Raw genomic sequence first — 25,892 nt, forward strand, 5'->3', positions numbered from 1 at the left:
TGAAATTTGAATGTTTTTTTTCTGCTGAAAATATTCCTTGAGTTTAACAGAGACTATCACTTAGTTTTGTACAGTAACAGAGACTTGTTTTTTAAGCACGTTGGCATTTTAATTGTTTTATTTGGAACATACTGTGATAAGGTTTGATATCACCTGACTTTATTGAGCAAACTGTGCTGTGGGAGGCTCATGCTGGATACATTTCTGCTCACTAATCAAGAAGAACATTGCCATTGGGGTTTGTAGCCATCATAGACAAGTTTCTTCCTCATCTCCTGTGACAGTCAGTGATTAAATGGAATTAAATAGGATTTCTAGGATCATTTTTTGGTCTTGAAGGTCCCCAGGATTTTGGGCATGAATTTTCCCATTTTCTTGTCTTTGGCATCTGTGTCATATTCCTCTTCACTGGGACTCGTGTGCTCGTCCTTCTTGCAGAACACCTCAAACCTGCTGTAGACTCGCTTCTCCTTCCTCATGTTCTCCATCTTCTTCAGGAGGGTGTCTCTGTCCTCCGACGGCTGCCGCTGCAGGTTCCGTTTCTGGCTCCCAAAGCTCTCTGACCTGTGGATGTTGCAGCTTTTCTCCTTTTCCCCTTTTCTTTCCAAGCTTGTGGTCGACCTGGAGAGGTCGGGGTTGCTGGTGGACGGCAGCTGCTTGGCCAGCTCAGCTCTGTTCTTCTGGCTGTTGGCAGAGATCTGCTCCAGGATCACCTTGGTGTCGTCACGCAGGTTGCTGCTGTACAGGATGTTGGCTGTGGAGGACGGGAACCTCCCTTGCGTTGTCTGGCTGCTCTTGGGGGGCAGTGGTGCTGCGAATTTGGGGGGTTTTTCTTCCTCCATTGCTTCCTGGCAGTCCCCTATGGATGATCGTTTGAGCACCACTGCCTGCTTGTCACATTTCCCACTCTCAGAAGCAGGTTCCTCCTCCAATTTCTTTTCACCTTTTGGGTTCAAAAGCTGCTTCAGCCGTAGTGACCCTTTTCTTAAAAACTCCATGGGATTTTGCTCTTGTTTTGAACAGTCTTCCTCAGATTTGTTGAGAGAGCTGTCAGACCCTTGACTTCTAGACAGGCTTTCTAGAACTGAGGACGTAGTACTTGTCCTCACCTGTGGTTTCTTCATGTCTGTGTTGACTAATTTTGGAGAGTCTTCTCTGAAGGTCACTCTGTCCTTCTTCTCTGGAAGAGCCAGTTTCTGAGTGTCTCCTACAAATATGAGGCTCTCCTTCTCTGGAAGAGGAGGTTTGTTCTCAATGGGGTAAAACCGGGATGACAGCTTGTCCACCTTAGTGCCAAGATGTGCCAGGGGATCTTTACTCAATGCGTCCCCAAGCTGCGGGGTGGATGAGGCCATTCCAAATGCTCTGTCCAAATCTCCATGCATCTTGTAAGTACTGCAGGAGTCTTTGGAGTCCAGCACCCTGCTCTCCAGAATCTTATACTGCACAGATTTGGTACATTTCTTCTCTGTATTCTGAGATTCCTCCTGTAGGTAACCCGAAACAGCTTTGGTGTGGGTGACCGTGCCCCGTTCCATGTCCTTGCCCACAGCTTTGTACTTCTCCAGCAGCTCGGCCACTTTGGAGGAGGCAGCTGTCTTGATGGTTTCATTGTCCTTTGTTAACTCACTGGACATTTGCTCTTTTTGGATCATCTGCACCTTTTCTATTGTGGTGTTGGGCTGATCTAATTTGGCAGCACTGAAAATCAGAGAGGACCTGAGCCTGGAGCTCCTCTGGATCAAGGGATTTATCCTGGACCTGAAGGCATCTGGTTTCATGATCGAGGTTTCTTCACCTGCTCTATCAGAATCTGCAGATTCCTTGGCACTGTCAATTCCCAGTGGCTTGCTGCTGAAGGGCGTGGGGGGTTTGAAGGCTGGGACGAGGTCAGTGGGGTGCTTTGTGAGGGGATCCCCCAGAGCATCGTTGTACGCCTCGGACTCCATCGGCATTGGGAGCCCCTCATCTGGTTCCGACTGGTACGCACTGAGGTACGAAGAAATCCTCCAGTTCCGTAACCCCGTTCTGTTTTCCTGTGTGTTCTTGTCGTCATCCTGCTCTTCATCCTTGTCCTGTAGGAACAGGCGCTGCTCCAAGCTCTGCTTCTGCGTGGGAGAAGTCTGGCAAATGAATTTCTGTCCAATGTTCTGCCTCCGTAGCATCATTCCCATGGGGCCGTTGCCTGTGGGGTTCAGCTGGTCAGAGCCATGTCTCACCTCCCTGGAAGAATTTGAGGGCACGTAGTCCAGCCGTAGGGGGAAACCCTCCTGTGGGAAACTGGGCTCCAGTTCGGGGTATCGGGGTCCCTCTCCGTAGTCTTCCAGTTCATTGAATCCCGGCCTCCCCCCTCGAATCCTCTCAAAGAATCCCTGAGGTCTGCCAGGAAGATGAGGATGTTCAAACTGGTACTGGTAGAACTGGTCCTTCTGGAAATGACTGGATTGGATTTTGAACTCATCCATGTTGTTCATGAACATCTGCCGGGTGTACTGCTTGGCAGAAGCAAAATTTTCAAATGTTCCTTCTGCAAAACTGTGTCTCTTAAAAGCGTCCAGCTCCAGCTGCTTGGAACGGAGGAAGCCCCTGACGGGATCCATCTGGGAATTCTCCATTTCCACCTTTTTGTACATGCGCATGGCCGACCCCTCCACGGTGTGCCGCAGCATGTCATCCCGCCGGAAATTGGACAGGAAGTACCTGTCCGGATCCACCCTGTCCATGAAGGAGGGGAAGAGACTCTCGTCCCTCTGGAACATCAGGGGGCCTTTCTTGGGGAAGAAAGGCATGTTATTGCCAAAGGGAGCCAGGGCAAATGTGTTCTCTGCCTTTGCCAGGACGTTGGCTGGAGGAACCAGAGGCTCCGACTGTGCAAACAAAATGCGGAATTCTTCATCAAAGCTGGCCACCAGCTCACCCTGGAAGATGTGGGCAATGCTCCTGTGAATCTTCTCAAAGGACCACATGAAACTGAAGAGAGAACAGAAGTGATGGAGTAACTCAGCTGTACCTGTTTTCATTAAAACATTTGCTCACCTGAAGCAAATTCTAAATTTTCTGGTTGGGCAGAAATAGGGCAAAATAACGGCAGACAATTCCCCTGCAGCTGTGTGTTACACATGACTGTTCCCAAACCTAACAGCTTGATTGATTTGGGATCACATCTTTGCAGAGAATTTTACAAGGCAATAAATGATTTCTGTTCTAAAAAGCCAGTCAGTCATGTCACCCAGAGCGAGCTGATGATAATCCTTGTGTGAAGCAGATGTTCCTGTCTTCAGCACTGTCAGGAATGACCTGGACAACTCTCAGTGTGTCCCCTCAGCACCTGGCAGGTGACACCAGTCAGGGGGACCCCAAAGCTGGGAGATGTGCCAACAGAACCTCCAAAAAGACAAACCCAAGATCCTACTCCTGGGGTGGCACAGCCTTTCCACCCACACAGTTTGAGGGGACTGAACAGAAGGAGCTGGGCTGGAAATGGGGGAGGAAGATGTTCAGTGTTATGGCGTTCATCTTCCCAAGTCAAGCTCTGCTTTTTTTCCCTGTCTGAGTGATGGGATGCAGGGAAGGGATCCCTTACTTTGCCCTGCCTGTGTGTGCAGGTTTGCTGCAGCTGTTAAAACTGTATCACAACCCAGGAGTGTTCCCACCTTTACAGTTCTCTACCACATCCTGCTGGGAATGATGAGGGACACCTTTGTGAGGCTTGGCTGCCTGCTGGGCTTAACCAAAACCCTTAGAATTACTGTTCTTTTTTTTTTTTTTTTTTTGCCACAGATTTTTTAATTCTTAACATGAAGGAAGCTTGGTTTGGGGTTGTCTGGGCTCAAGGCCTTCTTCAGTTGCTGTATCTACCTCCACTGCAAAATGGAGTACTTTTCCCAAAAAATTGCTACTCAGTGTCCTTACTCAGTCAGCAAAACTTGTGTCCCTGATATCCATGTGGAAGTGCCAGAATGCTGCTTTACCAATTCACCAGCCTGTCTCTCAGAATCCCAGACTGGTCTGGGTTGGAAGGGACCATCACACCTTGTTTCACCCCTTCCACTAGCTCAGGCTGCTCCAAGCCTTGGTGAGCCTCACCTTGAACGCTTCCACAACTTCCTACTTCAGAAGTGATACAATATTGGAAAGCCCAAAGCTATGGGAGTGTGGCAGAAGTAGTCCTGAACAATTTACTCGATGCTCTCAGCATCAAATGTGAGTAATTATTTTCAAACACCAGGGAAAAAAAAACAAAGTGAAATCTTACTGTCATGGAATGTGCACTTTAATCAGATTCTTACAATTTTTTCTTCATATACTGTGGTTTTAAATACCCTTAATTCTATTTGCTTAACTTCCACCATGAGAAGCAACTCATGGTAGGCTTGGATCAACCTGGCCTAGAAGTTTCCCTGCCAACAGCACGGGGAGAAACCATATGAGCTTTAGGGTCTGTCCAACCCAAACCATTCTGTGATTCTATGATTACATTCTCAGAGCATGACAGGTGTTTACCCCATCACCCTTTTAATATGTGAAGGAGAAATTCTTCTACTGCAACTCACTAAAAACATTTATTCCGCCAGAAATTAATGCCTCAGCTGGTAAGATTGTTATTCCCAAAAGAATGGTAATGTGTTAATGGCTGATCTCAATCCTAACTAAAACCACCCCCCACTAAAACCAGCCACCTCTCTGTTGCCCAGAGCAGCTGTGGCTGCCCCATCCCTGGGAGTGTCCAAGGCCAGGCTGGATGGGGCTGGGAGCAGCCTGGGATAGTGGAAGGTGTCCCTGCCCATGTGGGGCTGTGGGGGTGGAACAAGATGAGCTTTAAAGTCCCTTCTCACACAAACCATGCTGTGACTTGATGATTCTGTGAGTGGGGGTCAAAGTTCATTTGGTCCAGGCTAAGAAGCAAATCTTGCACTCCTTATGCTATGGCAAATTCTCCCTTGGAATCAGATGGGAGCTGAGCTCCTCTGCAGCCAGCCCTGTGCACAAAGCACTGAGTCTGTCTCTCTGAGCTGGACAGGGCTCCTCACCTGTAGTTGCCACTCAGCACTACCATGCAGTCCACCAGCAGGAACTTCTCCTTCAGGTGCCCCTTGAAGGACATCCCCTGTGCGGCAGTAGTAGGTTGGGCCAGACACCGTCCTCACCCTCAGGAACTGCAAACCAGAAAGGCTCTGACTCAGATGGGACCCTCATTCCCTCCCCTGCCCCTTCTTCCCTGCCTCCTTTTAACCCATCCACCCCCACTGGGGTTATCCAGCTCCAGTGGTTCTGCCTGCTCACACCGATGTACAAACCCCTTTCTCAGCACTTCTCCAGCCCTCAGCCCGTGTTGTGCCAGCTCTCCTGGCTTTCTTCACTTCATCTTTCACCAGGTTCTCCCCCTTCTCAGGTGTTTCCTGCCATACTGGCCCTCTGTGTGCAGGACACACCCCCTCAGGACACCCATCAGGTAGGGCAGGTCTTTGCTCACCTCCACATAGTTGAGGTTGACTCTGCACTTGGCAGCTGTGTCGAGGAAGAGCTGGGAGTTCATTTCATCCAGCAGGATGTAGACAGGCACCCGGCGAGAAGCAGCATCCAGCACCTCATACAGCAGATCCACGTCGGTGAAAACGTCCATCACGATGGCCACCACCTGGGAAGGGATGCAGGAAGGACTCATCCCTCATGAGCCCCTGACCACCCGTGTATCCCAGCTTCTCACACCCCAGAGCTGCCCTGTTCCCATCTCAGCTTCCTTCTGAAACAGGGACCATCCCAATTAAAGGTCCCCTTAAGCACTGTGGGCCCCGAACTGGAAGGAGAATTTCTGCCCAGGAAGGTGCATGTTCTGTGTATGCAGTTGAGGAGAAACCTCCCTGCGTGCTTCCTGACTCATCAATCCAATAGTTCCATGAATTTTTTGGCCATGTAATCACACTGGATGGTGTATGGAGCTGGTCCCCCCACTCCAACATCCCCGTGCCATTTTTAGGTAACTTCCTGGCCAGATTCAGGCAGCCATTCTCAGCTGCATCCATGTGCTGATTTTATGGGGAGCAGCTTCACAGGTCTCCCTTCCTGTCTTTCCCAGCTCCCTGAGTGCAAATACTTGATGGAAAAGGCGTAAGGAAGGAGTAAAACTCTTCTCAGTGGTGCCCAAGGAAAGGACAAGGACAGACTGAAACACAGGAAATTACAGTTCAGTTACAGAAAAGCTTCTGGGACTGTAAGGAGACCATCAGCATAGGAACAGGCTGTCCAGAAAGGTTTAGTCTCCACCTTTGGAGATGCTCAAGGACACATCCTGAGTGACCCTCTCTAACTGACCTCCTCTGAGCAGGGGGGTGGACAGGACCAGCTCTAGAGGCCCCTTCCAATCTCTAATGTTTTGGGATTCTGTGAACTCTTGGTGTGTTTTAGCAAGGCCTAGGGCACGGTGCCATGACAGCAGAGCAGAGACAAGTTTTGGTGCAGTCAATGCTGGATTTGGATCATCCTGCTCCTCTGTCAGGTTCTGGAAGCAAAGTTCAGGAAATTAGCAGAGGACCTGATGTTCCTCAGCCTGGAGAAGAGAAGGCTCCAGGAAAATTTTACAGTCCCTTCCAGTGCCTAAAGTGGCTCTGAGAGCTCAGGAGGAACTTTGGACAAGGGCCTGGAGTGACAAAACAAAGGGAGTGGTTTTACACTGCCAGAGGGCAGAGTTAGATGAGATATTGGGAAGAAATTGTTCCCTGTGAGGGGGATTAGGCCCTGGCACAGCGTGCCCTGGCTGCCCCATTCCTGAAAGTGTCCAAGACCAGGCTGGAGGAGGCTTGGAGCAACCTGGGCTAGTGGGAGGTGTCCATCCCCATGGCAGGGGGGTGAACTGGATGAGCTTTAAGGTCCCTCTGACCCAAACCACTGCACTGTGATTCTCCTCCTGATGCTTCTCTGGCACATGTGTGGTTTTACCTCTGCTCTGGCTGGGCTCTCCCTGTCTCACCTGCTGAGCTGCTCGGATCATCCTGCGAGCCTCCTCCTTGATGCTGGGGTTGTCTGGCGGGGGTGGCTGCACCAGCGTGGTCACCTCTGTTCCCCTGAAGCCGAAGACCATCGGCCAGCCCAGGTCGAGCTCAGGCACGGCCAGGTCTGAGTTCATGGGCCAGTACGTCCCGGAGGACCCGTCCATGTCATTGTCCCCCGCCGTGTCCGTGCTGCCCTCCTGGTTGGCGTACTGGGGCTTCTGGAGGTTCTGGATGATGTGCTCCACCTCGGAGCCACAGAGGAAATCTGGGGCCGCCTCCTCGGCCAGGAAGCGCTGGTAGCTCTCCTTGCCCTCCTCCGTGAGCACATCCAGGGCCAGGCGGTAGTACTCCTTGTAGTGGGGGGGAAGGTAGTTGGGGTCCAGGGGGTTGTCCCCCTGGGAGGAGCTTTGGGATCGACGAGCCATCGGGGGAGGGAGAGCTGGAGGAGAACAAAGAACATCCCTGAGATACAGCAGTGTCGTGACAGCAACACATCCAACACATCCTCCTCAGGGAGCAAAGGCACAGATTAAAACTACATGGAGCAATGCTGGAGAAAGTTCAATTCAAAGGCATGGGAGACTAAAATTAGGCAGGGGTGTGAGTCACTTAACCATTACCTTCACAGAGTTAACTGTTCTGGGCCAAAATATGGAACAAATCAGCCACGCAGCCCTGGGATAAGCGAGGTCAATGCATCCAACAGAATGATCAACTTTCTCTTTTAGGCTGCTGGTTGCTAAGCTTCAATTTATTGTTTGTTTGAAAGTCAAGAGCAAAGCTCTAGGTGGTTATTATCTACACCCAATTAAAATTAATTTCCAAATGCTACAGAAGTTATTTACTATGTGTAATGTGGCCCTGCCTGAACACAAGGACACCCTCTGGACCCTTACAGATTGGGTTATCACCATCTCAGCACATGAACAGAAGCAGAGTCTCCATGAGATGAATGAAGAAATAAAAAACAAGGGATGTGATCACTTCTTCAGTCTCCTCATGTTAAGAAAAAACAGAGCTGAAAGGGGCTCACATGCAATATTTGGTAATTGTCTATAGGGGACAATTATTTGAGACTATAGACAAATCTGATTTTAATCCATTTCTGACAGAAAAGTTTGTTGTGCCACAACAGTAATATCTGACTGATCCACAAAATGCTCAAAGCACTTTGGCTTTAGACTCTGAACTAATGTCAGTGCTGGAATGTTCTTTTCCTGCATCCCACCACTGAGGTGCCAGCAGAGATTTCCTCCTGACCCCCAAAGAGTGAGTGACTCCTGCTGAGTGGTGTTACAGGAGGTGAGGGTCGCTGCTCTCACTGCCACCCCACACATCTGCTCCCAAAATGGGAGGGATTGCCGTGCACTGGGAGAAGATCAAACCTCACACTCAGACTATCACTCATCAGGAGCTGTGAGGATAAACCAGTGTCAAGTTCTTACCTGACCACCTGCCCAGCACACAGCAGTGCTGTGTTACTCCTGCCCCAACCCCCACAAATTACTCCTGCTCCAAACTGGAACTCCTGGTAAAGCTGCATGATACAACAGGAAAAATTATAGTCTTAATGTAAGGATAAGAAAATCCAACAGCTCCATATGTGAGGTACTGCAACAGATACTCATTTCTACAGTTCTCACATGCAGCTGCCTATACAGTCTGAATTGTCTGCATTTATCTTCCCTCTCTAATTCTGTCTTATTTTCTCTGTGTAAGAGGAGAGGATACAGAGCACTCCAGTATGTATCTCTGGTGGAAGGTGCCCCTGCCCATTGCAGGGCTGTGGAACAAAATGGGCTTTAAGGTCCCTTCCCACTCAGACCATCCTGGGATTCTGTGATTTTAGGATACTCAAGTCACCAGTGTTCCTGCTTTTAACTATTTCAACAGTGCCATTTTAAGGACTTGCTCCCATGTGCCATCAATCTTGGACAGAAGAACAACATATCCAACTCATTAATACATTACCCAGGAAGGGGACAGAGGTCCCACAGCAAACTGCTCACACTGCTCAGAGATGGGAGCGTGAGAGACAAAGGAACAAGTGCAGTATCAAAAGGAAGAATTATCAGAAGAACCCTCTGGTACTGCTGGGCAATCAAAACAGCAGAGGAAAGATCATGCTGGTGAAATGGCAAAGCAATTTTATATTGATTAATATAATTATTTCACTACAGTTATAAATGAAGAGGGAGAAGACTGAGCTTTAAATAAGCATCAAGCAATACTGGCTGTTACTGGGCAGGACCACAGAAAACAGCAGCACTACACAGGTTCAGCAGGAACTCACAGCTGGAGTGCGCTGGGGATATGGATGTTTTATTCCTCAGCTCCCAAAAACGGAGGCTTACGCCTGAACTCTGACATCTACAAACTGTGCCCAGGGCAGCTCTGCTGCCAGAACAAGGACCAAAAGGACAGAAGGTGAACCTGGCAGGCTCAGAGGGACACCAGGAAACCCCTGTGCTCAGCTGGGCTGATCTGGGAGAGCTCTCATTGCTCTGCAGCTCCCTGGCAGCAGGGTGCAGCCATGTGGGGGTCAGGCTCTGCTCCCAGTGTTTACAGTGAGGAGTCACCTGAGCCCCCCAAGATGAGTACATTTGTGAATAAGCAGGGAAAATAGCACCAGTGAAGAGGTAAATTTGATGTGAAAGCCAACTGCTCCTCGTGGGCTTCCCTGAGACACTGGGAGAACACGGACACGGAGCTGGGGGTGTCCTGGTATCACTGAACCCAGCAGTGGGGGTGGCTGCTGGCCTGGATGGTCGGGGGAGCCTGCAGGGGATGTCTGGAAGGGGCCTGGAAAAGACCCATAGTTCATAACTGTGAAACAAAAACCAGAAGTTGTGTTTGTGCCCCCACAGGTGTCTGCCCCAGCTCTTCATGTGTTCCATGGCTTGGAGCCACCTGGTCTGGTGCCCTTGCAGAGCATGGAATAGGATGAGTCCCTTCCAACCCAAAGCATCTGGTTCTTCCATGATGCCATAAACTGTTGGCATCCTTTAATTCCCTGGGTTGCAACAAGAACAACACCATGTTGATGAATTCTCAGTTTGCATGAAGAACGCTGGTTTATACATATAAGTAAGTATGGAAATAAATAAATAGCTATAGACACACACACATATATATATATACAAACACACTAAATTCTGGATATTTCCTTTATCTTCCAAAACCCTTCCCTGTCAGGTAAAGCAGAAGGGAAGAAAGTATCTGGAACCCCAAAGGATATTTATGACCTTTTGTCACTTTGGTGGGTGTGAGCTGAGTTCAGGTCAAGGAATAAATAAAATTTCTCCTGCTACAGCTCTTCTTGCTGACTTCAGATGGATTCTGCACTTAGTTAATGGATTTTTATAATTTTGTTTTGCTCTGTTCCAGCCCCTGGGATGACCTGTTTGCAGCTGGCAGAGCTCTGAGGCCCTGGGTCAGATTTGGTGTCATGAAGCTGCTGACTGCCAGGCCAGTTGTCTAGTTCTGGATCAAACCATCCAATACTTGGAAAGCAATTCCTCTCCAAATCAGATGTAAGCAATCACATGCCACTTCTGACTGATATTTGTGTGCCAGAGGGAGGATTCTGAGACAGAACTGGCTTTTAAACTCCTGTCTTTTCACTTCTCTCTTAACTAGTCTTGCTCCATTCCAAGTGTGTCCATTATCCCCGTGCAAGGCTGGATTTGGTGGAGGAGCAGTTCACATGCCTCAGGAAATAGGAGATGGATCACTCACTGTGCCACATTGCCCTGCTAGTTTTTTACTCCAGAACTGTGTATTCCATGTATTTTGTAGGGCATTCCATGCTTTAAGCCTTGGCTCCTTTTAACCAGAGCTCAGGGAGCACAAGGTCAGGTTTCCCCTCAGAGGGACAGGAGCCTGGACACACATCAGTTATTAGTTATCAGCTCTCTTCTTCCCTGATGGCTGGATTCTCCTTGGTCAGGGGCACCTAAAACAACCTGCAGGAGACTGGGGGGAGACCTCTGCACTCCACAACTTCCTCGTGAGAGGAGGAGGAGGAGCAGACACCGATCTCCTCTCTGGGTGCCCAGTGACAGGACCCGAGGGAGCAGCTGCAGCTGCAGCAGGGGAGGGTGAGGTTGGAAATTAAAAAAAGGTTTTTCCCCCAGAGGGTGGTTGGGCACTGGACTTAGCAGAGTCCAAAAATCATTTGGACAACGCTCTGGGGCACAGGGTGGGACTCCTGGGGGTGGTCCTGTGCAGGGCCAGCAGCTGGGCTTGATGTGTGGCCCCTTCCAACTCAGCTCACTCTGTGACTCTGTGACTTCAAGCAGGGGTTGGCTCCTTGTCTGAACTTTACCTGCAAGTCTATTTCCTGTAGCTTCTTTCACCCCAGAAAAAGACAAATGTATTTCTGGAATTCTGAACCATCAAAACTGTCAAAGAAGCTGAGCCACAAACTGAAAATATTCCAAATGTAGATTTTCACCCTGTAAGTACTGATTTATAGAGAATTTTACTTACTTACATGCTTGTTCATTTTATTTAATTAGGAATTTCATTTTATTTTAATTGCCGGTCCCAGTTTACAAAATCTTCTGACAGGAGTGATGAGGATTTGAGGGAGAAATGAGAATGCTAAAAAGAATAAGGTGTGGCAATTTGCTTGGGGGTCTTTATAATGGGTAACAAAATATTTCTTTATAATGGGTAACAAGATATTCTATGTGCAGTTACAGCTCAGGCACTGAACTGTCAGTGGGTACAGGAGGGGAGGAGCTCATGCCCAGCCAGCACCGGCAGCTGTGAGATGTGTTCAGCCAGAGGGAACCCTCAACATCCCTTCTTCCATCCCCATGACAATATTGGAAAACTAAGGCCCTGAAGTCCCCTACTCCAAAAACCCTGCAGTGCACCTCCAGAAGGGAGGAGGAAAGCTCAAGCACATCACCAATGTGATCACATCACCAACGTCCTCCACACCTTCAAGAGCCGCAATTTTACCAGGAAACGCTTCCCTGGAAGAGTGGAAGACAACTGCCCCATTAGACAGGAAAGGAAAGGAATCCTGCTGCATCCTGACAATATGACCTGGGAAAAAATTCCAGCAATTGCTTGAAGCTGGATGTTTTGAGCAGAAAACACCAATACAGGACCCAAGACATTCTTCAGACCACTGAGCGACATCCCTACTGATCCTGCAGCCAAGCCCCTGGTGCTTCAAGGAAAGAAAAATTCCAGAAGGTAAATTAGGCAGCAAGGGGGAAAATCTACTTCTCCCCATCACCGAGCCCTTAGGCCTTGGGAAAGTCACTATAAATAAAGTGCAAACAAGCCATGGCCAGGGCAGCAATTGCGGTGCTCACACACAGGCCCTCCATGTCACCTGGATGGGTGCCCGAGGGGGCCTGGCCTGGCCTCGTGGGTCTCTGCACAGCAGGGGTCACATCTGCTTCAGATGCCCAAAGGCACCTGGAATGTCCCAAAACCCCCAGGTTTCAGAACCAGGATTACTCCTCCAGGATCAGTGACCAAATGCATACGTACAATGTGCCTACCTGCACCCCCTTACAGATAATATCCAAGAAATACGGGATAGGATTTATCTTCTAACAGACATGCTCATGTTTGGCCAAATATTCTCTTAATTTTTCTCCCAGACATTAACAAGTCAGCCTGCTAAAGCCTCAGTGCTCAGACCTCAACTGTTTTAACTCAGAGATTCCCCCTTACCCTGTCACACAACTCATCCTACCAAGATCTTGCTTTGAACTGTCAGTGCTCTATACCAGAATTTACCAGAGGATGGGAGGCAGTTTTGACAGGAGGATGAGTCAGATATTGGGGACACACTCCTCCCTGTGAGGGTGGTGAGGCCCTGGCACAGGCTACCCTGTCCCTGGCAGTGTCCAAAGCCAGGCTGGATGGGGTTTGGAGCACCCTGGGCCAGTGGAAGGTGTCCCTGCCCACGGCAGAGGTGGGGGACTGGATGAGATTTAAGGTACTTCCAACCCAAAACATTCCATGATTCCTCCCTAATATCCCATCTAAGCCCTGTCTTTTGGCAGTGGGGAGCCATTCCCTCTTGTCCTGTCACTCCAGGCCCATGTCCAGAGTCCCCCTCCAGCTCTCCTGGTGCCCCTTCAGGCACTGGAAGGGGCTCTGAGGTGTCCCCTGAGTTTTTTTCAGGCTGAACAGCCCCAGCTGTCCCAGCCTGGCTCCAGAGCAGCAGGATTCCAGCTGACACTTAGAGTCACAGTGTTACTTCTTCAGACATTCTAGAAGTCTGTTACCATTATTTGGCATTTCATGCACTTCTCTGCTATCCTAAGTGATCATTCTATGAAATTATGTCCATAAATTTAGGACTATCACCACTTATGATGAGAACCTTAGAACCAAACCTGCAAAATTTAGTTTCTCCCCAAGAAATCCTTCTCCTAATGCAATGGCTGGGACAAGCATGAGCACGGACAGGTACACAGAACAGTGTGGAAGGAACCACAGACTCTCCCGAGCTGGAGGGGACACACGAGGGCCACCAAGCCAAACTCCCGGCCCTGCACAGGAAGCCCCAAGGAGCCCACAGAAAGAAGGTGGTGTGGGTACCGCTGGCACTCTCCGGGCCGGTGGCTGGGTTTGGCAGGAGGAAGCTGCAGGAGAACAGAACAGAAGGCAGCTCCTCTGTGGCTGTTTGCAGCAACTCCTCCCATGCTCGGGGGCAGTGGATAAAGGAGAGCACGAAGCAGCTTGTTGGAAACCCAGCAAGTGGGGGATGAAGGCCCTGGAATGGGCTGAGGAGAAACAGGATCCAGGTCTGCTCCGCCCATCTGCCTGGGCTGTGCCAGAGACACTGCTGCTGCTGCTGCTGCTGCATCAACCACTGCACTGCTGCAGCGGCAGACACTGCACTGCTGCTGCTGCATCAAACACTGCACTGCTGCTGCTGCTGCGTCAGACACTGTACTGCTGCTGTGTCAGACCCTGCACTGCTGCTGCTGCATCAAACACTGCACTGCTGCTGCTGCTGCTGCATCAACCACTGCACTGCTGCAGCGGCAGACACTGCACTGCTGCTGCTGCATCAAACACTGCACTGCTGCTGCATCAAACACTGCACTGCTGCTGCTGCTGCGTCAGACACTGTACTGCTGCTGTGTCAGACCCTGCAGTGCTGCTGCTGCTGCTGCATCAGACACTGTACTGCTGCTGTGTCAGACCCTGCACTGCTGCTGCTGCATCAAACACTGCACTGCTGCTGTGTCAGACCCTGCACTGCTGCTGCTGCATCAAACACTGCACTGCTGCAGCGTCAGACACTGCACTGCTGCTGCTGTTGCTCCTCCTGCTGTTGCTGCTGCGTCAGACCCTGCACTGCTGCTGTGTCAGACCCTGCACTGCTGCCGCCGCTGTGTCAGACACTGCACTGCACTGCTGCAGCAGCATCAAACACTGCACTGCTGCTGTGTCAGACCCTGCACTGCTGCCGCCGCTGTGTCAGACACTGCACTGCACTGCTGCTGCAGCATCAAACACTGCACTGCTGCTGTGTCAGACACGGCACTGCTGCTGCTGCTGCTGCTGCTGCTGCTGCTGCAGTGGTGCACAGGGAGTCCCAGTGGAGTCACTCCCCTTCCCGGCCAAAAAGCCATCAGGAGGAGAGGAGCAGGTGGAGAGGAAGGAGCAGGCAGGTCTCAGCCATCCCCATGCTATGATCAAGACAGGAGTGGGGAAATTTCCCTTCAGCTTGGCCTGAGATCTGCCTCTGTTCCCACTGGTATAAATGGGAGTGACTTTACTGCCTGTGATTCCTGTCACACACATTCAGTTCTGAGATTCCCAAAAGCTGTCAGACCCCCCTAATAAAGGGAAGAGTCAGATGTGATCACAGCCTGCAGATTCCTCCACACTGAAAAACACTCAACCACATATTTACATATTTAATGTAAGGAAAACTGGCTGGCAGATAAAGCTGGAGGTAAAAACTGTCCCTTTCCTCTGGATTCATTATAGGAGCAGAAACTGGGAAAAGCACAGACCTGTTGATGTGGGCAGCATTTGGTGCCTGTCCATATTATATTCCATTTCAACAGACTTTTACTGTTTTTTCCTAACAGAGCAGCAGGAAATCACAGATTCAGACACGCTGTGATCACCACAAAGCCCTACAGATTAAAATAAATAAATAAAAGGACCTGCCTTTCTCCAGAGCCTTTGTGCCAGGTGTGAATCAAGGGCGCTGGACCATGTTTGTTCAGTCTAAGCAAAAGGGAACCGGCTCAGTGCTCCCTTTGTCTCTCATCTGCTGTGCCTGGTGCCAGCCCTGCAGATGCCTCAGCACCTGGGGCTGGCTCCATCTGCCTGGCTGTGCTGACTCCAGTGCTTGTTGTTACGTGTTCTGCCTGCACAGCCAGTTCCCAGGCTGCCTCGCTCAGGTGATCCCTCCCTGGCTGGACCTGCTCCGCTGCTTTGGGACACTCCCAGGAGCCCAGGCTGCCTGGAGCACCCAGGAAGGAGCTGCCTGCGAGGAAGCAGGGCTGGATCCCCGAGTCTGCAAAGGGCTGCGAAGAGCCAAGCTGTTCCCCAGACCCTTTATGTGCAAGTACAGACAAAAGTTCCTGGGCTTAACCACCTCCTCTTCTCACTGCCCTAGACAGCACCAAGAAAAGAAAGGCAGCACAGACAGACTGGTTTTTAGGCACACTGCTCAGCCAGCCACAAACCCCTCTGTGCTATCAACACTCAAAGGGCTTCTGAACTATGGGCAAGAAATGAATCAAGGCATTTTGATCCCTGTGATGGGCCTCACCTGGCCTGTACACCACATTCAGGGGCATCACTGACATCTCTTAGGGTGGGCTGTGAAAAAAAATCATGTTTCCAAAATGGCTCTATACACAAAGTTTACAAATCAATTATTTAAAAAAAAATATTTGGCCTCAAAAAAATAGGAAAGATCCTATGCAAACAAACTGCTGATGTTCTGGGAGGGTTGGGTTTAGGAGAGGACAGCAATGCCTGAGGGAAAATGACTGGAGCAGACATGGTGACAATGAGACATGGAAAGTGTTAGCTTGCTCTCAAGAAAATGTTGTACTCGGTAAATGATCTGGGAAGGGACCTGTCTCCTCGAATATGGTTTAAGGTGTGGGGTTTTTAATTCTGCACTGTGTGATAGAAGGACAAGCCAGTGCCTTCTGATCTTGCTGCAGAGGAAGAACCTGTATGAACAGCAGGACATGCTTGTCCTCTCCAGAAGCTGCTCCTCACTTTTCTGTTCTGAGGGTTGGACCTCTCCTGAAAAGGATCCTGCCAGTCTTACAGGGGTGCAGGATCTGTAGTTCTGAAGTGTAGCCCAGAATTTCCAACTTTGGTCAGAACATGGAATTGTACAAGAGCTGGGGCAAAGAGGAAGCTGCCCAGAGAAGCTGCGGCTGCCCCATCCCTGGAAGTGTCCAAGGCCACATTGGATGGGGCTTGGAGCAGCCTGGGCTAGTGTAGGGTGTCCATGGCAGGGGGTTGGAGGAAGTGGTCTTGAAGGTCCCTTCCAACCCAAACCATTCCATGGCTGCATGAGAATGCAGGGCTCAGGCACATTCCTCACAACAGGACAGGGAAATACGGCAAATAACCTCGACTAGGCACTTTTTAGCTACAACTGCCTCTGCCAAGTCCTAATTCTTATTTTTTCTCTTTCCATTCTTCTCTCTGCATTTCCTGCTGAGTCTTACCAGGTTCTCCTTCTCAGTGTCCTCTTCAGGCAGTAGGCTCAAAGCCTGGGTTACTGTCAGAATTTCTGGTTGGAATTTGTTATTCCTATTACAATGTCATAAAATGCTCCCAGACCTTCTCCTTTGGTCGTCTGAACAGCTGATCACTCCCTGTTAATCATCTGAGAGAATGTCACCCCATTCTTCACTCTGGATGGTCTCATGTGGATCTCAGTCATCGTTAAAAAACAGACAGTACCTCTGCCTGTTGCTGGGAGTTTCACTGCAGAAGTTTTGGCTATCAGATGAGAAATTGCTTCAATTAATCAACTTTTCACTGAGTTTCTAGAGATGGCAGCTGCACTTTCTGTGTTCATACCTGTGGCAGCTGACCCTGATAAATGGCTCCAAGAACATTTTCTGTGTCTCAGGTGAGCAGTGAATGCCCTGAATGCTGCAGGCACGTGGCAGAGTAGAACCAGTGCCTGGTCTGCACCTCCAAAACCCACTGGACTCTCACTCATCTCTGCTTACTAGGGCAAGGGATCCCACAGAACATTCTTTGGTGGAGAATGAGAAAGTGGCCAGACATTCGGGATATCCAGGGGATCTTTCTGCAGGCCAGAGGAAGGGAAAAGCGGCAGAAGAATTACATGTTGTAATTTTCTTTGTGAAGTGGTTGCTGAGACACCTGTCAACGTGTCCCACAGTGGCAGCACGTGAACCTGTCAGCCTTAACTGTCCCATGCAGCAAGGGTACAGAGTGGACAGGGAAATCTGAGCTGTGGGGAGCACCAGCACAAAACCTGATGTTTACAGCAGCTGGAAATGAAATGTCATCCTGCAGGAAAAAGGTGTCTCTTAGGAGATTATCTGAATGATCACAGAGTCCTTTGGATTGGAAAAGCCCCCTGAGACCCTCGAGTCCAATGGCACTCCCAGCACTGCCAAGGCCACCACTAACCCATGTCCCAGTGCCACATCTACAATAGCAATGCTCGTCTCACATTCTCTATCCTGCAGCCAATCCCTTCCCCTGGGTTTTTATTCAAAAGTAGCAAGTATAAGGAAGTCTAAAATGGAGAACTTAAAAAAAAAGGACAATCAGTGTAAGGTCTAATTTGGGGGAGAACCATGTGCTGCCCTTGACTTTTACTTCCCCCACACACTGATTTTAGAAATGCACTCATCAATCTCCTCTTCCTCATTAAGACTACAAAAATCCAGCACACGGGGCCTGATAAGCAGTCCAGACGTGTCCCATGTAACTGTAAAATGCAAAGAATTCCAATCCTGCAGGGTTTGGAGGTGAATTTCCATTGCCTGGAAAGTTTTGGTTGCCAGAAAAATTATGCCTAGAACATGGGTAAATCTGTCCTGAGCCACAACCCTGCTCTGACACAAGCATACAGACATTTCCACACTTACAGAATCTCAGAATCAGAGACTGATTAGAGTTGGATCAGACAGGTTAGAGTTGGAAAGGACCTTCAAACCCATCTTGTTTCACCCCCCTGCCACCTTCCAATAGACCAGGTTGCTCCCAGTCCCATCCCAGTCTTGAACCTTCCAGGAATGGGGAAAACAACAACTTTTTCCTTTGGCATGCAATTTCCCATAAACCATATGAAGAGCAAGACCTTTTTCCCCCCTCAGAATACTCCTATTGCCAGGTCACAGCAAATCCAACTCTCTTTTTACACCTCAAATGCAACTATAAAGTCCCTCGGGTAAATAGGAGTGAGACCAAAATGAAAACAACTTTCTCTCCCTAAAATACAGCTCCCATGTGTCCATCTAATGGGGTTGGGACACACTCTGCTCTCCTGCCTCCTGATCCAGGGAGAACATCTGCACAGGGAATGGGAACTGGTGCTCAGCATTGCTGCCACTGTCACTGATCTGGTTTGGGGTAGTTTGCTGTTACTGACCTATTTTTGGCCTCTCTTGCAGCTGAGCTTATTGCAGCTTCCACAAATTAGTTGTTTTCAGCAGCAGAGGGATGTGATCAGTACTTCTGTTCCTTCACAGGTGCCTCTTCCCTTTCTAACTGTCCTAGATGGAGAACCCAATCCTCAGGCCAGGCAAGATCCACAATTGACCCCTATTGACCCTGGCCAATTTAGAGTGAGCAACACAGAACCATCCCCTTCCTGTCCTCACACACCAGTCCTGAGGTCTGTCGGGCTCACACCTATGGAAAACTCAGCAAGTGCCAGCCCGTGTGCCTGTGCACGCCTGTCCACACGCATCTGTCCCTGCTCCTGCCCGTACGTGCACGGCTGTGCCAGGGCTCGTGGGCCGTGTCAGCACTCAGAGCACACCCAATCCCTGTGTGTGGAATGCAGGGGCCTCGGGAGCCGCTTCCCAGCTCCTTGCCCATCGCAGACCTCGGCCCTCACAGCACATCCCCTCTGTCCCAATCTCCTCACATACATCCCTACAGTGACCCTGGTCCAAACAGGAGACCGGCTTGGGCTTTGTTATGGGGAGCTCAGTCGGGTTGCAAGGCTCTTCCCAAAGAATGAGGCTGAGTTTGGGAATATCCGCTCGTGGGGGATTTCTCAAAGGGGAATGGACACAATTGTGTGAAGTGTTTGATAAGCAATTTTGATCTGAGGACAGAAGGGTCCCTTCCCTTGCCATCCTGAACACAGCTGGGACATTCCAGGTCCCTTTCCTCACCATCTCCAGTCCCTGCTGCCTGTACTGGGACATTCTGAGTCCATTCCTTTCCCATTCCCAGACCCTGCTGCGAGCACTGGGACATTCTCTTGCCCCCCTTGCCCCTCTCATCTCCTTCTGTCTCTCTCCCTTCCTGCCATCATGGCGTAACTGGGAGCTCCTGCCACTGAAGCCCTCCTGGATAGAAGCAGCAACCTCCTGCCCATGGATTGCCTATGAAATTCCCTGTCCCAGGTGCCAGGCACTGTGCAGAGGAGCAGGACAGGCCCTCCCCAGCCCTTGCCCTACACCTCAGGCAGCCACACAGGCACCCCAGGAGGTACCTGCCCTTCTCCTACCTTACCAGGGAAGCCGGCCAGCTGGTGGGTAGGTAGTGGGTCGCTCTCTGGCTCAGGCGGCCATGCAGGTACCCACGAGGTCTCCACCCTTCTCTACCTTCCCAGGTGAGCTGGGGCAGGTGGTGGGTCACTGTCTGCACACTTGGACGTGCCTGCAACCTGATTCACCTGGGAGCCAGGCGAGCGAGGCTCCACCCAGGGCAGGGCGGGGGTGAGTAACAGCGAGAGAAAGGCAAACTCCGGAGAGCTGTTCCCTCCCCAGGCGCGCAGGGAGCCAGAGATAAGGGCTGCGCATTCCTGAGCCGCCGGAGGCCTCTCCCTTCCGTCTGCCCCGAGCCTGTCAGACCAGCTCGGCACTGGCAGCGGGGCAGGGCTCGCCGCAGCCCCGGTGCTGTCCGGGCCCGTGACACGGACCCCAGCCCAGCCTCGGGCCCAGACCGCGGCTCCCAGCCCCGGGCAGGGCCCCTGGGCGCTGGCCCCAGCTCGGTCGTGGCCCTGCGGCTCCCAGGAGGGGGCATTTGGGCTCCTCGGGCACTTGTGGTGCTCTGGGCGTGTTGGGGACAGACGAGCAGCAGCTCCTGGGCAGTGGCACTGTGGATCAGGAGGGGCCGGGGCAGCGCCCTCTCCCCGTGTCCCCGGGGGTGCCGTGGAAGCGGCTCTGAGGGGACAGCCGCGGCCTCCCGTCTCCCCCCATCACCGTGCCCGCTCCCGCAGCCGGGGCCCCGCGGGCAGGGAAGGGTTAAGCGAGATTCCCCGCAGCCCCGGGCGTGGCAGCGCCTGTTCCACCTTTCATGTCCCAGCTCGTCCCGCCCGGCCGCCGCCGCCGTGAGGGCCGGGCCGGCGGTGACTCAGGCGGGGCGGGGGGTCCGCCGTGAGGGAGGGACGGAGGGCCGAGCAGCCCGGCCGGGGTGTCTGCGGTGCGGGGACAGGCTCGGGCTCCTCTGAGGGGCTGCAGCGTGTCCAAGGAGGGAACAGAGCTGCGGGAGAGTCTGCAGCACTGGGCTGACGGAGCTGGCGGCTCAGCCTGGAGAAAAGGGGGTCAGCAGGGACCTTCTCGCTCTCTACAGCTCCATAACAGGAAGGGAGAGCCGGCGGTCAGGCTCTGCTCCCAGTTAATAAATGACAGGATGAGAGGTCATGGCCTCAAGCTGCACCAGAAGAGGTTTAGGTGGGATATTTGGAAAATGCCTCCTGGAAAGGGCTGTCCAGCCCTGGCAGAGCTGCCCAGTCCCCATCCCTGAGGAGACTGAACAGTGGAGTGGATGTGGCACCTGGAGACATGGGCTAGTGCTGGTCCTGAGAGTGCTGGGGGAGCAGCTGGACGCAGTGATCATTGAATCATGGAACGGTTTGGGTTGAAGGGACCTTACACTTTATCCAGTTCCACCTCCCTGCCACAGACACCTCCCACTGTCCCAGGCTGCTCCAAGCCCTGTCCAACCTGGCCCTGAACACTGCCAGGGATGGAGCAGCCACATCTTCTCTGGGCACCCTGTGCCAGGGCCTCACCTCCCTTACAGGGAAGGATTTCTTCCCAACATTCCAACTAAACTCACCTCTGGCAGTGGGAAGCCATTCCCCTTGTCCTGTCTCTCCAGGCCCCTGTCTAAAGTCCAGATCTCTTGAAGTCCCTTCAGGCACTGGAATCGAGGAAACGATTCATCAACGGCTTGGCTTCTCTTCTGTGGGCAGAACACTCCTGCTCTCTAATGGAATGTAGTGTTGTCTTTGTTTGCATCTTTGATATAATCCCTCTTCTGTCATCAGGAAACTGCAAAGGATCTGTTTTGAGGCCCCAAAAATGATGGTGTTGCTGGCAGTGACATGGTTTTGATATGGCTATTTAAGGCAGGACCTATCAGACTGAACACTGGTGACAGCTGGTGACAGAGGTGGCTGTATCAGCACCGGCCATCCCAGAGACCTTGGAATGGTGCCACTATGTACATGGGGGTAATTCAGACCTTCCAGGCCAAAAAGATGAACTGCAGCTGAACCCCACTGGATACAAGGGAGCTACACCATCTATCTGGTATCTCACAGGTAAACTTAGATTGGATAAGCAGTGCCCCTGTGATTCTGAATGAGCTGAACCAATCCTGCCTGTAAGGAAAGCCAGTTTCAACATGAGTTTGGAGCTTTTCCCTGTGTGATACTGAAATATGAATTGGTGAAATCCCTCAGAAAGTCAGGTTTAAACTGTTTCATTAGTTTTTCTGCAAGGTTTCAGTGTATGGCTTTACAAACCTTTTATCCTTAAATAATGATGACTTGTAGTAAGAGTGTGGAATTATCCATAAAGGAACTTAAAATCTTCGTGAACTTTGGCTTTTAGATTCTATCAGCCAGCAAGGACCTGTGTGAGTTATTCCCAGTTGTTATTAAATCCCAATAAAAACACACTGGCCTTCCCAGAGCTTGTGGGATAACCCTACACTCTTGTTTCAGCCTTTATCTCACACCAGTTTAATCTACTTCATTAAGTCTCATAGCCTGTATTTGAGTAAAGTATTTCTCAGTAATGTAGATACAATCATCATCTTTCAGTCTTCTCACTATTAAATAGAAAACATTTTAAACCTCTCATTTTCTCTTTTCCAAATCTCTTAAAAGGTATTGGTGGACCTTTTGTGTTCCAGCTTTTCAAAACTAACTTTCAAATCTGAATATCAAACAGGATGCTTTTACTTTCAGTTTCACTACTGCTGTATACACAAACACGTCACCAAGATTTTATTGGAGTAGGTTTGACTTCTCCTGAGCCAATTTCTTTTGCACTCCAGAGTAAATATTACCTGGAATTGCTGATTTTAAAGCTATTCCTAATGCAATAAAAAGGCCTGCATCCTTCCACTTGGAAATTAGTAATAAAGTTTTGCTGCTTTTCTATTCTGAATGTTGGTTGTGTTTATTTTCTTGTATTATTTCCAAGATAATATTGGTTGTTTTAGAGAACATTCTTTCCCTATAAATGCAATGTATGTGTGTAAGTGGTGTTTGTTTGGTTTTCATGAATTACAACGTGTTTGCATTGTTACACTGGATTAGTGCAGCAATCCAAACTGGGTAATTACTGTTTGTCACCAGTGTCTCACCAGGCTCCCTCTGCCAACGGCATTCAAACAAAGCACACTCGTGTCCCAGATTGATGATGTCTGGATTAACCACACGGGGTAAAACAAAGTGTGTGGAATGAGGTGAGACCTAACTTCAGATTGTGGTAGCTGCTTCTGCTGGGACTGCAGCTCTCAGAGACAGCAGAGCAGGCAGGGAACACCCTGAGCAGGGGGGCAGCAGCAGGGAGACAGCCTGAGCAGGGGAGCAGGAGCAAGGAGACAGCCTGAGCAGGTGGGGAACAGCTGGGAGAACACCCTGAGCAGGGGGCAGCAGCAGGGAGAACACCCTGAGCAGTTGGGAGAACACCCTGAGCAGGTGAGGAACAGCTGGGAGAACACCCTGAGCAGGGGGCAGCAGCAGGGAGAACACCCTGAGCAGGTGAGGAACAGCTGGGAGAACACCCTGAGCAGGGGGCAGCAGCTCAGAGAACACCCTGAGCAGGGGGCAGCAGCAGGGAGAACACCCTGAGCAGGTGGGAGAACACCCTGAGCAGGGGGCAGCAGCAGGGAGAACACCCTGAGCAGGTGGGAGAACACCCTGAGCAGGTGAGGAACAGCTGGGAGAACACCCTGAGCAGGGGGCAGCAGCTCAGAGAACACCCTGAGCAGGGGGCAGCAGCTCGGAGAGCTCTGCTGCACTCTTCTCCCCAGGAACCCGCACAGCCCACGTGCGTCGGACAGGTCATACCCTCAGTTTTGGCAACAGCCTGAACAGGAGCACTGCGAGGGGTCTCAGCACTGATCAAAAGGGGGTTGCACAAGTTTGTGTCCTCAAGTGCCACAGAGTTGTTCCAAGAATATCCCCACATGATGGGATATGGCACTCAAGCACGTGGTTTAACAGTGAGCATGGTTGTGCTGCTGGGCTGGTGCTTGGTCTTGGCGCTCTCGCAGGTCTATTGTGACTGTAATGATTCGGTGATTCCATGATTTTAAAACTGAAATCCTGGAAATCTGACCGGATGGGAGCTTGGCTTCTGGTAGGTTTAGCTGGGATACCGGGAGGAAGTTCTCCCCTGTGAGGGTGTGAGGCCCTGGCACAGGGTGCCCAGAGCAGCTGTGGCTGTCTCTGGATCCCTGGCAGTGCCCAAGGCCAGGCTGGATGGGACATTGGGCAGGAATTGTTCCCTGGGAGGGTGGGTAGGCCCTGGCACAGGGTGCCCAGAGCAGCTGTGGATCCCTGGCAGTGCCCAAAGCCAGGGTGGATGGGCTTGGGGAAGCCTGGGACAGGGGAAGGTGTCCCTGCCATGGCTGGGGTGGGATTAGATGGGCTTTGAGGTCCCTTCCCACCCACAACATTCCATGGTTCTGTGATTACCACACAGCCCCTGGCTCTATCCACCAGTGAGGCGCTGGCCCGCTGTGATCACTGCCAGGATGTGAGGAACAGACACATTACCTGCCCCAGAGGCACCACGAGCACACACAAGGTAATCTGGAGAGCAGGACCTCGTTCCAGAGCTGCTCCTCTAGCAGTGCAGATCCATGGGCTCTTTGATAGTGGAGAAGGTGGTGAATCTTCCCCTTGACTCCACACGGGTGACTCATCCCAGCTGCCACTCTGGGTCTGATCTGCTCAGGCTCTGCATGTGTACAGATTATCTGGGTTAAGTGCAGCTTTGCTTTTGCCCTTTATCTGTCTGCTCTGAAGCTGTTTAACATGATCTGCCTGTTTTCATGCCAGCTCAGTTTCAGGAGTCCCAGGCACTGACTGGCACTGAGCACTGAGCTGATTGTTCTGCAGTGACCGCAGGCTTGGTCACTCATCTCACAGGTCCCCAGTGCAATTCCCACCCCTGCTGTGCTGACAGAATTGGAAAAGTCTCTTCAGTGGTTGCACGAGTCATCCCCCTCTAGCTCTTCACAGTGACTTTTTTATTGTGGAGAAATCCCACATTATTCTAACAAGTAGAACCAACTCTGCATGGAACTCTGGGCGTGGGAACAGAAATGTGGTCTTGCACAGTTTCACTGCTAGAAGCTGTTTGCTTTTCTAAAGAAAACTGCCTTCAATTAAAGGGGCTGATGAGGAATAATCTGCGAAGAATCAGTGTTGTATTTATACAGCAGCACTGTTTGGGGACCAGGCAGGAAGTTGTTGTGAGGGTTTGCTGTTTTGTTGTTTACCAGTGCTCAGCCCTGATGGCTGTCCTTTCCTTCTGGGGAAAACCCAGGAAGGGTCCTTGCCCCAAGGAAGGAAAGTCCCTGGGATCAGGTCACCTGGCCTTAAGCAGGACCCCACTTGAGGGTCCCCCGTGCAGACAGGGGGATTCAGAACATCCAGTATGTCCTGAGTAAGAAAAAACCCAGACCTGCTTGGCTGGGCCAGTCCCCACTCCCCCTCAGGAACAAGGACATCCCGAGCCAGAGCTCACCCTGCACTGGCAGGGCCTCTGCCTTCAGTAGTCACGGGAAACACATTCTAATTCCAGAGTGGTTGCAGTTTGAACCTTCCTTCTGAGGGGACGAGGTGCAGACACTGATCTCTGTGGTCACCAGGGACAGGCCTCGAGGGAACGGCTGCAGCTGTGTCAGGCGAGGGTTAGGCTGGATATCAGAGAAAGGTTGTGCCCCCAGAGGGTGGCTCAGCGCTGGGATGGGCTCCCCAGGGAGCTCGATGGCGTCCGGGATCCTGTCAGCTCAGCCCAGCTCAGCTCAGCCCGGCTCAGCCGAGTTCAGCTCAGCTCAGCCCAGCCCAGCTCGGCTCAGCCCGGCTCGGCTCAGCCCAGCCCAGCTCAGCTCTCTGTGACTCCGTGACTCACCCCCACTGCAGCGGGAGCACAGACAGGGCAAACACGGCCGGGCAGTCAGGGGCACTCACTGTGTGCCTGCTCCGTCCTCCCTGAGGAGAAACAGCCTCACTGCACAGCGGCTCCTGATTTAAATGATTTAAATGCTGGTTTAGGGTTATTAAATAAATGAGGAGTCACCAGAACTGCAGCTCAATGGTTTCTGCCGGCACAGAGCTGCACCTTTTCATAGGCGGTGCGCAGCACGGGCCCTGAGCCGCTCCCGGAGCCGTTCAATCCCCGCTCCAGGATCCTCTCCCGGGCTCCGCTCGGCCCTCGCCGGGCTCGGCCTGGGCTG

General features: G+C 51.2%; 1 protein-coding gene across 1 annotated transcript; it reads right to left on the reverse strand.

Annotated features, from left to right (window-relative positions):
* Nucleotides 1-102: 102 nt before the first annotated feature.
* FAM83H (family with sequence similarity 83 member H) lies at nucleotides 103-24,219 on the reverse strand. The gene is given in 6 exon segments (XM_036404460.1): nucleotides 103-2,970; nucleotides 5,031-5,107; nucleotides 5,109-5,156; nucleotides 5,474-5,638; nucleotides 6,968-7,428; nucleotides 24,205-24,219. Coding segments are annotated over 5 exon segments (3,387 nt in total). The 5' UTR covers nucleotides 7,415-7,428; nucleotides 24,205-24,219; the 3' UTR covers nucleotides 103-320.
* Nucleotides 24,220-25,892: the final 1,673 nt, after the last annotated feature.

This window comes from Molothrus ater, chromosome 1 (genome assembly GCF_012460135.2).
Source record: "Molothrus ater isolate BHLD 08-10-18 breed brown headed cowbird chromosome 1, BPBGC_Mater_1.1, whole genome shotgun sequence".
NCBI lineage: Eukaryota > Metazoa > Chordata > Aves > Passeriformes > Icteridae > Molothrus > Molothrus ater.